The 15,713-nt window shown below is 36.1% G+C and overlaps 1 protein-coding gene across 1 annotated transcript; it reads left to right on the top strand.

Moving 5' to 3' along the window:
- The first annotated feature begins 3,677 nt into the window (after nucleotides 1–3,677).
- LOC149558586 (lipase-like PAD4) lies at nucleotides 3,678–15,498 on the top strand. Its single transcript, XM_089832757.1, has 4 exons — nucleotides 3,678–3,735; nucleotides 4,310–4,637; nucleotides 12,602–13,294; nucleotides 14,465–15,498. The coding sequence occupies exons 1-4, from the start codon at nucleotides 3,707–3,709 to the stop codon at nucleotides 15,257–15,259; spliced, it is 1,845 nt and encodes a 614-aa protein (XP_089688883.1). The 5' UTR covers nucleotides 3,678–3,706; the 3' UTR covers nucleotides 15,260–15,498.
- The last annotated feature ends 215 nt before the right edge of the window (nucleotides 15,499–15,713 follow it).

The following is a 15,713-nucleotide window of genomic DNA, read 5'->3' on the forward strand; positions in this document are numbered from 1 at the left end:
TTCATGCATTTGGGGGTGCCGATTGTGATTAGTAACCCATTAAAGATTAATTTAAAATCTTATATTATTGATGAGATCTCTATTTGTGTGGCTGATTTCTCAGCCAATGCTGCTATCTTTTATTTTAAGGGTTTTGGCCTTCTTTGTCGGACCTACATGCATGGATTTCCCATTTTTGGGACCCCATCATTTCAGAGACAACCCATATTTACCCTATGCCTAGGAGGTTTTTCATTGTTAAATTTGAATCTGTTGTAGATAGAGATGCCATCCTTCGCCATGTTTTCTATTGGGAAGCAAAGTTTCCTTTGATGGCAAAACCTTGGAATAATGATTTCAACCAATTGACAAAATCTTTTAATAAGTTCCATGTCTGGGTTAGGCTGTTGAATCTCCCCCTTCAACTTTGGGTAGATCCTATTTTGGAGGAGGTGGGGAGGTCCCTTGGTGGATTTTGCTTGATAGATAAGGATTCTATCAATGTGTTTCGAACAAAGTATGCTCACATTCTAGTAGAGATTGATGTTTCTAAGGGACTCCCATAAATGATTTTGGTGGCTTCTACTTTAGGATCGCAGAATATCCTTCTTGACTATGAGGGTATCCCCTTCCGCTGTAGGAAGTGCCGCAAGGCTGGTCACCTAGCTGCAGGCTACTCCGCTAGTAAATCTAGACCGAAAATGCCCCCTTCTTGGTGGAAGGGGGTCTCGAAAGATCACTACGTGGTCCACAAGGTCCTCTCTATTGGGGATGATGACTTTCTTCAAGATATTTTGGTGGAGGATTCAGCTGCTATTCCTAGCATTTTGACAAAGGATCATCCTTTGGCTCCTTTGGCTACAACAGATCGATCTTTAGATTCTGCTATCCCATCTTCTGGTGATTTGATGGAGGATTCTCCTTTGGCTCCTTCTGCGGATGCTGCTAGTCTGTCTTTTGGTGATTTGGGGGTAGCCACCTCTTTGGCTCCTTTTCAGGTTGATGTTCCTTCTCTTGTTTCTTCTATAACTTCCTCTACTGCAGTTTTTTCCCTAGCTTCAGGGGTTTCAGGGTCTGGTTGTGGCTTTGTTGATTCTTAGAGCTAGAAGGCTGTTGGTTTGATGAAGGTTGGAAGGACCTCAGTTAAACGAAATAAGGTCATGCCCTCCACTTCTATTTTATCAAGGACGAACCTTCTTATGGCTTCTTCTTAGGTTGTAGATGTTCTCGTTGCAGTCTCTTCCCTAGTCTCAGGGATCTCTGGGATTGGCTCTAGTGTTGTTGATTTACGGTGGTAGAAAGCTGCTAGTTTGGTGGAGGATGGATGGACCATAGTAAAAGGAAAAAAGATCAAGCCCTCCACTGCCTCTTTTAATATGGCATTACATTCTCAAAAGAAGGGATCTAAAGGCAAAGCTTGACTGGTTTTTTTGGCCTATTGTTCTTTGTTTTGTCTCCTGGCTTTTGGCTTGCTATTCTTTGTTGGGTATCATGGTTGGGGACTTTTCTCCCTTTTCTTCTTTGGGTTTTAAGAGCCCAGTCAAAACCTATGTTGGTGGCTATTGAGATGCCACAATGGCCACCTTTTGTTTGGTGATCTATAGCACTGGCATTTTGTTTGGCTGTTGTCCTTTGGCTGGGCTTTAATTGCTTATTTTCAGCCTTTTGTATTGTTTTAACTTGGGTTTCAGGATCCCTGTAAAACCTATTTATCTAATCAAAAAATATAATTATTGACATTAAATTTTACAATATTAATCTATTACTATTGTAAATTTGATATATGTAAATTAATTTGTCTTAAATCTAATTAATATAATTAGATATTACTATATAAACATATAATCTAGTATAGTTTATGTAAATTTAAAATTAATGTATAAAAAATCATCTTCAAATTTAATATTTTTATTGTTATTGCAATAAATAAATAAAATTTCAATAAAACATAAACTAATATTTTTTAATCCTAAAATGATGTGCAAATGTTTATTCATTTTAAAATCTTTATAGTTTTTATTTTTTAATTATATCTCGAACTATTCCTACCATTATAATGATATCTCTAATAGTCTCTATAGACCATTCTCTATATTTATCTTCATATCTATATATCCCGCAATAGGTCTCTCTTCTCTTTTATTTATTATATACATATCTTTATATACCATTTACCCCTCCCTTAATTTCTCTCATTTTCATTTCAATTTTCATCTACATTTCTAAATCTCTCTACTTTCACTTTAACTCTCTCATGCCTTTCTAGTTTTCATCTCTTGTTTATATTATGAATTCTATTTCAAATGATTTTTAAGCTTCTAACATAATAACCATTACACCTCTTTACATATACCAATAAATACATAATTTGGAAAACTTTATATTTATAAACCAATGTTATATTATAAAACGAGCTAGAGTGTTAAACTCTTATCCACCCTATCAATTGAGATATATCTTTGGGACATCAAAGGGCATAAGTTAATTTTCTCCCTTGAATAATTAAGTTAAAATTAAAAATACATTTCAATATTGATTTTGAACCGGGGATGTCTATGCATCGAGAGTTTTTAAGCGAAACCTTAGCCTGAGGAGTTAACCATCGATGGATATAATGAGATCATCGATCTCGATTCTTTTATAAGAAAACGCCTTCAAAATAATAAAATAAAATTCACCTCACCTAAGAAAATTCAAACGTTGACGTTGCTCATGCCTTTTCATTTTCTCACAGAAGTCTACTCTGCTTACTTTCTCCCATCAAATTATTGTCTGCACAACAACCAAAGAATACGGAAAGCTATAAAATTGTCGAACTCTAGTTTTCACATGGCAGTCTATTCTGCAATTCTAATAAGTTGATCATGATGGGATTTTCTTACCATTTTCCAAAGTTTTCTTGGTACTTTCCAGGAAGAGACATTTTCCATATAATCCTCTCTATTCGTCGTTCTTCACTCTTGTTTCCAGGAAACATCCTGGCAATGTCGTTGCATAAAAGTACCAATTAAAATACGTGTGTTTCAAGGCGAGAAGAAAATCTGTGTCGGTGATTTAATGGATCCGTTCCCATTGCAATGAGCGATTGTTTACCCTTGATGGAGCAAAACATCGCTGCCTACTCCGCAGGAATTAATCTTTGGAATGATTCAGACATTGTATTCTACCGAGGTGTTTGGCTGTGATTAACAAAATCATTTATATGCTTAAGAAAATGCTTTACAAAATTAAAATACCATTTTACAGTCAAACTGAAACTTTATGAACCATAATTACTAATTAAATGGATTTAATATATCCTACTAATTTGCAAACTCTGCATTTCCAAAACAGAGGTAGCGACAGCGTACAATTTTTTATTGGTTATTGGTAGCGACATAGTACAATTTGCAAACTCTGCATTTCCATAGACCTTCCAATGACTTACATTTCCTTTGTATTTCCTCTGTCTTAATCTCCAAAGAAAAGTTGAAGAAAATTTGCAGTCTATGCAATATAAAATCTTCATACGGAAAAGGATTTGACATTTGCGTGTTCTCTTTTCATTTGCTGCTTTTTTAGCTCCCCCTGACGCTTCTCTTTGAATGCACTTTCGTAGATGTTGCACTGCTGCTTCTCCATTATTTCGTTTGATATTTTTTAATTAGGAGAGTAGAAAAAAAACTCTATACAAGCCCTTAAGAGTTTCAATTGAAAACAAGCGGCAGTGGAGTCTGTACGAGAAACCATGGATGCAGAACTCTCAAACCCTCCCCGGTAAGTATGAGCTTTTCAGTTGCCATTTGAGTCTGAAGTTTGAAGATTGAAGATGTATCTGTGCAAATTATGTTATCTGTTAGTTTGAAGATTTTTGTGTGAAAAAAATACTGAGCTAACATTATAGACTGAAATTTTCACATTTTGATTGAACAAAACCAGAAAACCCGTAACGAGGGTTTTCACTAAATGAACTTTTTATGTATATACTGTTACTGGATTCAATTATGTCAATGTTTTTGCATCAATATTTGGGATTTCAATTTTGTTGACGTTTTTGCATCAACATTTGAGATCACACTCTCTGATCCATCATCAAGATGATAGAAAATGGAAGGAAATTTTTCTTAAGTGTTTAGGTGTGCAACTGGTCTATTTTTCTCCTTATGTTCCCTATCATTGTGATGATAGGTCAAGAATTGTGATCTGAAATGTCGATGCAAAAATGTTAACACAATCGAATTCGGAAACAGCATGCAGATATCTTATGGATCGTAGAAATCAACTCGCACTTAAGCGAGTCTTGATTTTTCTAATGCCCACATGGTGCTAAGTTGTAGATTTTCTGTTACAGTTTCAGTGTTGGCCAGCAGCTTGCAACTTTTATTGCTACCTGTGAGATCCTGCCCAAGGCTTGGGAGGCTATATGTAGTATTTCCAAAAATAGAGAAGATAGTTATCTTCTGATAAAAGATGGAGGTGTAGCATATGTGGCCTTCCCATCGTTTCATAAAGAAGAGTTTTTCTTGGTCCCAGATAGTAAATATGGAGAGAGCAATATCCAGAATGTGGAAATCTTCTCTGCTGCCCTAAAGAGCGATGATTCTAAACCGGCCCTCGTTCACAAGGGAGCTCTCAACCGATTCTTGTATGTTCTGGAAAATTCAGATTTCAAGGCCAAGGTAAATATAACTTTTAATCCATATTATATGCTTGCTTTTTGATGTTCGATTTATGCTTTTGCATTCCAAAATTTGATTACTACCCACTTGCAGTTTTAATCTAAGGAACTTTTCTTTGTTGATGTTAATAGTTAATGAAAAATGATTAGACTAATACCTGTCATTAAGTTCTTATATTTATATATATTATCATGGCTGCTACAAGCACACCCACAATATGATAGAAGTCATCAAAAGTGCAGCAAGCTGGCCCAAAGCTTATTCATCTTGACATTGGTAAGAGTTAAACAATTAAATAGATCCCCTAGTATGATTATGATCAGTGTCTTGAATCGAAGGAATCTGTCACTCGGGAAACTGAAGCTCCGGGTAGAATAAGTTCACGAGCTTAAATGTCAGCGTTTAGCAAAGGAATGTTAGAATTTTGTAGGTGTATGTCAGGTAGCTTTGAGATCTGTCTATGATTTTATGACTATATAATTTTGTTCAGAGTTGTGAACTGAAAAAGGGCCTTGAGAATATCCTAAAATCTTAAACGGTTTATAACGTTGCTGAGTGTCAATTCATTGTCATATTTAAATGTATCATTATAGGGGTTTATGTTACTTCTTTGATATAATCTACTTTAAGGATAGTGATGTAAGTGTTGCTGAGTGGATAAGAAGCTCAAATGTGTTGAATCTATTTGTTATATGAAAATACATTGAACTGTTTTTCCAAGTGAGAACCTCTTGTATTAATGTTTCATAATTTTCAAGTATTAGTAAATTTAAGGACTCCATAATTTTAGACTTAGGGATTAGCAAGCAATATTTAGCTGGTCTGGTCAACAAGGAGTTATGACAAATCCCTTGAATTTTTTGCCTTCTTTGTTGCAACCACGATGATACAAGAACTAGTCTCATAACGTGAATCAATATGAGGTTTTGAAAGAAGAGACTTGAACTATGTTGTCATGATAAAATACAAAAAACTCTTGAAACCTATTGATGTGAGTTTTATGCCACGATGATACAAGGAAGTTAGTCTCATAACATGAGTCAATATGAGGTTTTGAAAAGAAGAGACTTGAACTATGTTGTCATGATAAAATACAAAGAACTCTTGAAACCTATTGATGTGAGTTTTATGCCACCACAATGTGCATAATCAAAGGCTTAACATTCCAAGGTGGAACACCAAATTCTAAACGCTCTCTTGGACAAAGACACCACATACCTAAAGATTACAAGAAAAGATCAAATGGGTGACTCCAAGGTTCCTTCAAATGGTGAATCTTAATTGTAATGATGTGATTTATTGGTATCACGAGGAGACTTACCTAATTCACTAAGATGCATCAACTTGAGTTACAAAATATGACTCCACACTATGCAATGAAAATATTTGGACTTCCAACTTGCAAATGAGCTTAAACTTATGAATCTAAACTACTTCTACTTCTATGCTAGGATAAAAGGAACTTGTGAATATCTTTGAGACTACTAGATATGGTCTTGTCAACTCCACCAAGCTAATGCAATCTTTTATAGTATGCTTGAAAGATGTTCAAATCACTATTGTTTCATCAACTCCATCTATAGATGCAAATCAATGAGCAAGTACTATTTAAGTTAAGCCTATGATTATGCCATTAGACAACACAAGGTGTACTAATAATTAGCAAGCAACTAATAGTTTGGTCTAAGTGAGTTCAATCAAAGTAGTATTTACAGTAAATTTCATCCAATCTAAACTAATTGAAGTGAGTTCAAAAAAATAAGTACTTGAAAACCAAAATTATTTTAAGTGAAGAATGCAAAGAGAGCAATTTTAATAGTATTTTTCCAACAAGTCTCCAATGTAACTGTTTCGGTAATGAGGAGAGCAAGCCTTTATATAGGGAGCTATAGTTAGTTCAAAAAAATAAGTACTTGAAAACCAAAATTATTTTAAGTGAAGAATGCAAAGAGAGCAATTTTAATAGTATTTTGCCAACAAGTCTCCAATGTAACTGTTTCGCTAATGAGGAGAGCAAGCCTTTATATAGGGAGCTATGTTACAATGAATGACCAAGATTAAATCAGAATCAAGAATCTAAATTAATCCATCAAAGCCTTAACAAAGGTTTGCATAACCACTGCTAACCAATATTAAATGCCCATGCAATTATAAAAGAGCACCAACATGTGGGTCAACAAGGAAAAGAGCACCAATTACAATTATTTTAATGGGCCAATAAAATAATAGGTTAGGCATAACCACTAGATAAAGAGCACCAACAATTTGGCCAACACAAAGAGAGATTAGGTACAAGCTTGTAGAAGAACAAACCAATAGGAAAATTATATTTGCTTTCAAGAGCCAATAGAAAAAATGGGTAGGTAGAAACCCTTTACAACTTGGCACCAAATGGGCCAATTAGAATGAAGCACCTCCTTATTAACCAATGAGAAAATTCAAAGTCACACGGGCCAAAAATAAACCATCTAAGAATTTGTAGCAATACCAATGGGACCCAAAAGAGTGTATCTCATTATGTAGCAATAAGAATGGGACCAAGATTAACACTACCAAAGATAAAGCATTACAACACATCATTTAGAACACGCCAATCAAATTACTAAAGCACAAAAAAAACCTTATCCAATTAGCTAAGGTATCTTGACATTAATGACAACAACAACACATTCCAACAATTTTCTAGTATTAAAAGTTGTGTTTGCTAGCTGAAGCAATGCCACTGACATTTGAGAATTTAATATCTACTTTTTATTTCATGATTATCATATGCATTTTCTCAATGATATTCAATATATGACACATGCTTATATCTTACTCCATAAGCTCTTTTGATTTGATGAAATGAATGAAAATGAGATCTTCCTCCATATAACCGGCAAGAATAATGCTCAAATTCTCTCTTTACTACATCTACTACTAGAAGGGATGGACAAGCCTTAATGTCAAAACTAAGTGTGAATGTGATTATTGGTCTATGCTTGTGCTTTAGAGTCCTGGCATATGTCACCATTTGTCTTGAAATTTCTTTGACCACTAGCTTGTTTGATAGAAACCTTGGAAATTTAATTGGACATACCGTACTCCCCAACGCAAAGATGTAGATAAACTTCCAAAACTGAGCATACCGTGACTCATCGTTCTTTACAAACTCCTCTGCCTCTTGATAATCTCCTTTGCCTCTTGATAATCTCTTGCTAGGAGTGCCTTGTACTACTCCTACAATACACATGACAAAAACATCATTTGTAATCTTGAACGTGCCCTTGTTTTGAAGTTATACTTGTAAATAACAATCATAGATCATGTATTGTCTTGTTTCTATTCCAACTACAACCAAATATTCCAACCTTTTGTACTTGCACACCCACAACATCATATGTGATCTCTTGTAAAATGCTTTTGATTTCACCATAGTCCTCGATTGTATATCCAAATTGTCACTAATTATCATTGCCCAATGAAATTTCTAGCCTAAGTTGATGATGATTTCAATAAAGTAGCAGATCCATGACTCAAATACTGCTCCCTAGGGGCTTCCCATCACTTGGTTCAACATGATTATAAAATCACCTATCTCTTCTTTAAAGTCTACCTTGATCGAATTTGGTAACTTGGCATTGTTTTTCATTGATTTCAACCATTCAGTGTTGACCAAGGTGCTGCAATCATTCTCCCTTTTATCAAAATCTTTTTATAGCAAATTCTTGTGTTTTGGTTATGGCATATTTGTAATATGGAACAATGAATGCATTACATATGCCACCGGGTTTAAAATTTAAATGCAACCACATATGTTCCTTTAGGAGTGAGTACTCATTTTGTGTCAATATCATATCTCCAGGTGCACTCAACTATTGGTTAAGTTCACTACTTGGTTAAGGTCTTTGCTTGGCTTGAGGAAATACAACTGCTTGAACTATTCCACTTTTCACTAGCTTCGTTGTCTACAATGATGGATTACGTTGAAACATCTTATATGATGGATTACATTGAAACATCTTATATCTTTCTGAATTCATTTTGTACAACCCAAGGTTGGTATCAATGATTTTCTTCCAGTTGATTGTGGAGTTTGTCTTTGGAAGCATATTTTGTGGAATATATTTAGACTGCACTGCTCTTTATTTCCTTGAGCTCATCCCATCCTTGAATATTTTGGCCCTTTTCTTCAAACCTTCTCCTCCCACCATTTTATAACCTGCCTCACAATGTCATTAATTAGATTGCTGCATTTTAAGCATTAGAATCCAACTCAAATTTCACAATCAATATATAGTGAGAAAAGTCAATGATGATAACTCCCTAATAATGATGATAACTCCCTAATAAAACCTCTATGCATCAAGTGGAAACCGCTCATGACTTGAGGAAATTAAGAACTCACTATATGGAAATGCAAGGCCACTTAGGCCAAATAGTGGTTGGTGGAAACTCACACAAACTTAGGCAAAGCATTGCAAATGTCAAGTGGAAAACATTCTCCGCTTAGGCAAAATGTATAATGGAAAATGAGGGCGTACTTACGCAAGTATATCTAATGCACAATGGAAATAAACATGGACCTAGGCAAGTGCATATGATGTGAAGTGGACATCATCATCGAGTTAGATGAATTTAAAGCGTAAGATGGAAATTCATACCAACTTAGGCAATGTCCAATTGAACTCAAAATCAAGTAATTAAATCTGATATTTTCATCTTTTCAAGTTGACCTGAATCTACACCACAGTTTCAATCATTAATTGTCACATTTTCATGTTTCCACTAAATTGCCAATGCTGATCAAAATTACGTTGAATCTGATTGCACCTCATTAAGTCTACTTTTTACCAAGTCTGTAGTCCAAGCTCCTTGTCTGTCATTACTAATTCCCTATCTCACTCTCACTGATCAAATTTTAGATACTGAAAAGATTGCCAAACTAACACTAACAATCTAACACCTGCAGCCAACTAAACTAACACCTACAATGAAATGAGGGGATCCCCAAATTTCGTGAGGTGATGATGGTCTGAAAACCTCAAAATAAAACTAAAATATAAAAGTCAAACACAAACACAGTTATGAATGCAAAGACTCTCTGCTCATTTCAACTCAACTTCCATTTCTGCTATCTGATTATAACAAAACCAAAATTAATTCCACATTCATACACAACAATCAGACTCAAGACTACACTAATAGTTCAATGCCCAAATCATATTTGATTTTCATGGCTAGACTCTTTGCACACCCCCCTCTCTTTTCATACGCAACTTTACCCTTTCCTTAACACCAAAAGCTCCTTGACAATACCGCAGTCTCTCCTTATGCTGCTGTCTATATTTTTCTCTGGGGTTGCCTCTCACTCACTACCTCCACCCCATCATAACAAAGCCCCTTCCCTTATTATGCAGCCATGACTATTTCATTTTCTAGTGTATGGGTCTCTCTTTATCCCTTCAATTTCTTGCATTTCTCTTCTTCCACACTATATCCTCTTTCTTCACATGGGACGTTACCAACTCATCTATTTTGGGCTGATTCCTTCCCTCTACACAGATCACACTTCTATGTCTCCAAAGATGCATATTTTTTCATCTTAAATTATTTTGCCTCCACGTTCTTCCATCTTCTTAGCCGATTCTTCTACATTCAATTCCCCTCTCTCGTTGCATTAAAGATACAAACTGTTTCAAGTTTGACCTACTTTAGTAGTACTTCATTTCTTCAAAATGGATTCTGAATGGTCACAAGACTCACGTGGGACTTATTCACAGGTTTCTTCAATCCTTACAGAAGCTGTGATGGATACCTATACCCTGTTTTGATGCTCCTGCATCAGACATTGAAGGTAGAAATAAAATATTTCTAGAGTTAAACTTGAAAACATTTGTAGACACTGTGTTTGTCTGGATCCACTTTTCTTCTTTTTCTGCAAGCATTTTCCTGTTCTTCACATCTTGCAACCTCAAAAGATCATTCCCTTCCTTTCTCACTCCTCTACTTCTACCCTAAGGTTCAACTTATCAAATATGATTTCCCACCATAATAGTGTAGCAAAATCAGAATAAATAACTGGATTCATACCTTTTCCTTCAACGAAACAAATGTTTTCCATTACCTCTTTTGTTGTTTTACCTTTCCTTCTCCATCTTCTCTGATGTATGATTTTTTGTTGTTTCAATGGCTTCCGGGAGACATACTTCACTCAAAACAGTGTTAGAACAATAATCAAGAGCCTCAAATTCCACATTTTCCTAACAAGGAATTAAGATCTCTAATTAAGTTGCCTTCATCGTTGCTTTTCTCAAACACATATTCATTAGAAAACCCTTCATTTACCGCCACTTCATGCCCTTCAAATTCAGCTATATTAAGGCTATCTTCCACTGCAATAATTTCCTTTTTCTCTTTACTCCTGTTCACATAAAACAAACTAGTAAAATCTAATTTTATCTCATCTTCTTCTGCAACCTTTGTTCCACCTGAAATCAGCTCTTCCCACTATTTGTCAACTACTTCGATATGCATCAGATTTTTTTTTTATCAACTTCTCCTTGGTTAGTTTCAGCAAAACAATCACGTCCTTGCTTCATGCCATCTATGCCCTTGCATTGCTGCATGCCTTTTCCATTACTCCTTCCAATGGCTTTGACTTATGTCTCACTCCATCCTTCATCAATCAATATATATTAGCATATCCAGTGTGCACTACTCTCCAGTCAAATTCCCAAGGCCTCCCTAACAAACATGACAAATATTCATAGGCAGAATATCATACATTATTTCATCATAACACTGACCTGAATAACATTTTACCAAGCTTTGTTTGCTGACCAAAACCTGTTTGTCATCTTGTAGCCAAGCTATTCTATATGGATGTTTGTCATCTTGTGTTTCCGTGTGCTGGACATTCATACGCTTTGTCTTTTTTCTCAACATTCAAAATGAGTTGTCTTTGTAATTTCCTCTTCCAAATTCTCTACCTAGTCTTCCTTTACCTCTTGAACTTTGATTTCCAGGACAATGTGAATTATCATATTTCTGAATTTCGCTACTGCTCTTCATTTTTCTGATTTGAATCCTCATTCCAAACTCAATATGATCTTCCCTCTTTCTTCCCATCTCGGCATCTTCCTCTTTACCTGTTCTCATATTTCTTGTTCAATATTACTCCAATCTTCAAGGCAAACTGGCATGGATCTTTCCTTGTGTAAACTCTCACTAAAGCCATCTCTTCTTATATACTTGGCTTCAACCCAATTACGTAACAAGCTACCTTGTATTTGCTGGTCTCCAAACGACCAGTTTGGAATAAAATCCTATATTCTCTTCTGAATATTCTTTCACCTTTGCATCTTCTTTAACAAATCTAATTCATATTCAACTGGAATAAACTGCCTTTTCATTTTCTCCACCAGCATATCGGATTTAGTAATCTTGTCTTTACTTCTTCTTTCTCTTCCAAGTTGTTGACAAAATGTTCACGGTTCCCCTTGGTATTCATGACAAGGGCTTAACCGCTTCCTGTGTTCTATAAGCTGAGTGGTTGTCATGGGCACAAACAGATCGGTTTTTGGTACAACAACTCCACTCTAACAAGTGGTATCAGAGATAGGTCACAGGTTCGAATCCTCAGACCCTCGGGTAACACTAAGGGGGAGATTGTTGGCAAAATGTTCACCGCTCCCCTCAAGATTTGTGACAAGGGCTTAACCATCTCCTATGTTGTATAAGTTGAGTGGTTGTATCAGGTACTGACAGATTGGTGATGCTGACAGGATGCTTCTGCATCATGTGATTATGGTGATGCTCCAACTTTCGCACACAGTCATGCAACATTCGACAAATATAAGTTATAGTGAATCAGATATTCCTTGATTGTTCAATACCCGCCGAAAGGGACTAGTTTGCTTTAATGAGTAGAGATCGAAGATTATAAGTAGAATTTAATTCCCTTTCTTTCTTTGTTCCATCAGGTGCAGGGTTTAAAGGAACAAGCCATTATATTTGTGGGCCATTCCATAGGAGGAGCAGTTGCAGCCCTGGCCACTCTCTGGTTTCTAGAAAAGCGTTTGAGGAACTCCAATACCTTTTGTATAACATTTGGGGCTCCTTTGTTTGGAAATTCCACAATTCAGGAGGCAATTGGGAGCGAGGATTGGTTGGGCAGATTTTGTCATGTTGTCTTCAAGTATGATATTGTTCCTCGGATGTGCCTTGCACCATATGATTCAATTGTCAAGCCCTTGGATGCAATTGTACCTTATTGGCAGAGCAAAATGGGCATTGACTCTGTTGATGTATCACATTTTTCCATTTCTGAAGCTGCCATGACTCTTGTTAAAAATGTCCTGAAGTGCACATCTGATGTTAGAAGCCCATTTGCACCCATCGGTACCTACATGTTCTGTTCAACCCATGGCGCAGCTTGCTTTGAGGACTCTGAGGCTGTCCTTAAGTTGCTGCATTTCAGTATCCAAAGCCAAGAAGGAATACCATTTGATCAAATCGCAGGCATTTGTATTTCAGAGCACACAGGTTATGGCCATACGCGTGAAGACATAGATGAATCCTTGCTAAATGCAAGTCAGTTTGCAAACTTTGTCTCAAACTCCTCACTTGAGATGGGAATAGCCTTGGAATTGGAAGCGATCGGTGTTGCAGCTCAGGTACTCTCATTGATTGTGCTTCAGCTTTTTTACGTATCATGGTTGCATTATTCGTCTTCTGGAAATCATACATACAATATGTAAAAGAAAAAAATGTTTTTCTTTTTTGATGTATCATTGTGAGTAAATTTGTTTTACCAACGTTTAGTTTTCTCAAGCCAGAGCTCAGCCTATTCTTTGTAACCTCATTTAGTTAATGAGATTTTGCAAAAATGAACCAGAATACAATTTGTGATATTGCTATCAGGATTTAACTGTGTAGTTTTAGAGACAAATTCATTGATCAATGTTTTATGAGTAGTGATTCACAAATGAATTCATCTCTTATGATAATAAATGGAACACTTAGCACTCATTGGATAGAGGTGATGTTCACATAAGTGAAGCACGGTGACTTCCAGGGAGGTCACCATCTCAGTACTACTCCAGCTCGAATGCTTTTAACTATGGAGTTTCCTCCATGATTAAACCCACTATAAAATATGGAAAACAAAAAATGAATATTTTACTATTAGGTCCCTACATTCTAAGGTTTTGATTAAGAGAGATGAGGTGCCAAGAACAGGGAAGAGCAGAGCCTATCGCCCCTGAAATCTCAAAGGTGATTCAATTGATGTTTTATCCCAGATAGAAGGGATCATTCCTCAGCGATTTTGCATACTCTTCAAAGTTCAACTTTAACCATCGCATTCATGTACTAAAGTCTTATAGCCTCCTATCTGCTCCAAGCCATGCTTTGAATGTTTGCCTTGTGCACCAACCAAGTGTGGGTTGTGTTTCATCCCAATTTGTCACCAAACTCACAATCAAAATGCTCAACAACTTCTAAATACGATCAACTAGACATTGGCTACCCTCCCAAACCGTTGAATGTCATTGTTGAAAAAGGGGTTAAAAACTTAAACCCCAAACCGGAGATACAATGGGGAGGCACACATCATAACCCTGCACCGTCTGACTACGGTTATATAGAGAGAGCAAGAAACAAATCTAAGCCTCTGGTTCGCTTTATTATTATTATACCTCAAGATCTGTTGAAATGAATTTAATGGTTCCATTTTACCATTGGTTTCTGTAGCTCTGGTATATTTTTAGTTCTCCGTATTCTTTCCTCTCAACGTTGTTTCCTTTGTTTAGACACTGAGATTGAGACTTTTGATGTTTAAGCAGGACACTCGTGCATTTTCCGCTCTCAGAAATGCTGGAATGGTGAAAAATGATCAAGATATGAACACTGAGAAGCTCAACGTGGAGTTGAGCATGAACCAAAGTTCTATGGCAGAGTTGGAATGGTATAAAATGCTTTGTAAAGATAAAAACATCGGCTATTATGATGCTTTCAAACAGCAGGATGGCAAGAAAGACATTCGTTTTAATATGGCTAGAATAAAGTTGGAAACTTTCTGGGATGACATTGTTGGCAAGGAAGAGAGAAATGAATTGCCTAGTGACTTCCGAACGAGGAATAAATGGATCAATGCTGGCACTGCATATAGAAGACTTGTAGAGCCCTTGGACATTGCAAACCACTACCGTACAGATAAGGAAAACAAAAGCTATCTTTCAGATGGGGTCCGACCACATCGTCACATAGCTCTGGAGAAATGGATGAAAGATAAAGAGAAAACTCGCACTGGTAGAGAAAGAAGGGGCCGCACAAATTTCGCATCATTAACTCAGGACTCATTGTTTTGGGCTCATTTAGAAGAGGCTCGTAAAGCCTTGATAAGTCTACAACAAGAACAAGACATAAAATCCTCTATGAAAATGTGTCTAGATTTTGAAACATATGTTGGCATTATGATCGCAGGTAAGAGTATTTCTGCTGAGGTGTTTTTGGAGCAGAGTACATTCATGAAATGGTGGCAACAATACAGTCATATTCAGCTTCAATCCCCCAACTGGAAATCAAGCTCTCCCTTGTTCACCTTCATGGCAAATAAGGGTTGGAAGCAGAATGTCTAGAGGGGCTTTTGCTACATCCGGCGTCGAGATATATCATGGTGTTTATCAAATCAGTAACGGTTATATATATGACACAGTATATGTCTCAGTTTGCTTGGTAGAACCACCTAGCCAAGCAACATTTGCTCACATATATTGGTCCTCAGGTGGTGCTTCTATTTGCTTTTAACATTACTATCAGATACTATAAATTGATGTGTGTATGATTGATTGAATTGAGTGTTTTTGTTTTTGCTGTATTATTGATAATTGATGTATGTATGATATGAATTGAGTACTAGTCATTATGTGATATTTGTTTTATATATATAGAATCAATGCATGTTCAGATTAACTCATTGGAAAGTTTTTTTGGTTATCTACATTTGAATTATTTTTGAAACAAGTTAGAACTAACAATTTGAAAGTTTTATTTAGTTATCTACATTTGAATTATATTTAAAATAACAAGTTA

The sequence above is a fragment of the Cupressus sempervirens genome, chromosome 5 (genome assembly GCF_028749045.1).
Source record: "Cupressus sempervirens isolate cs-2001-9-10 chromosome 5, ASM2874904v1, whole genome shotgun sequence".
NCBI classification, from domain to species: domain Eukaryota; kingdom Viridiplantae; phylum Streptophyta; class Pinopsida; order Cupressales; family Cupressaceae; genus Cupressus; species Cupressus sempervirens.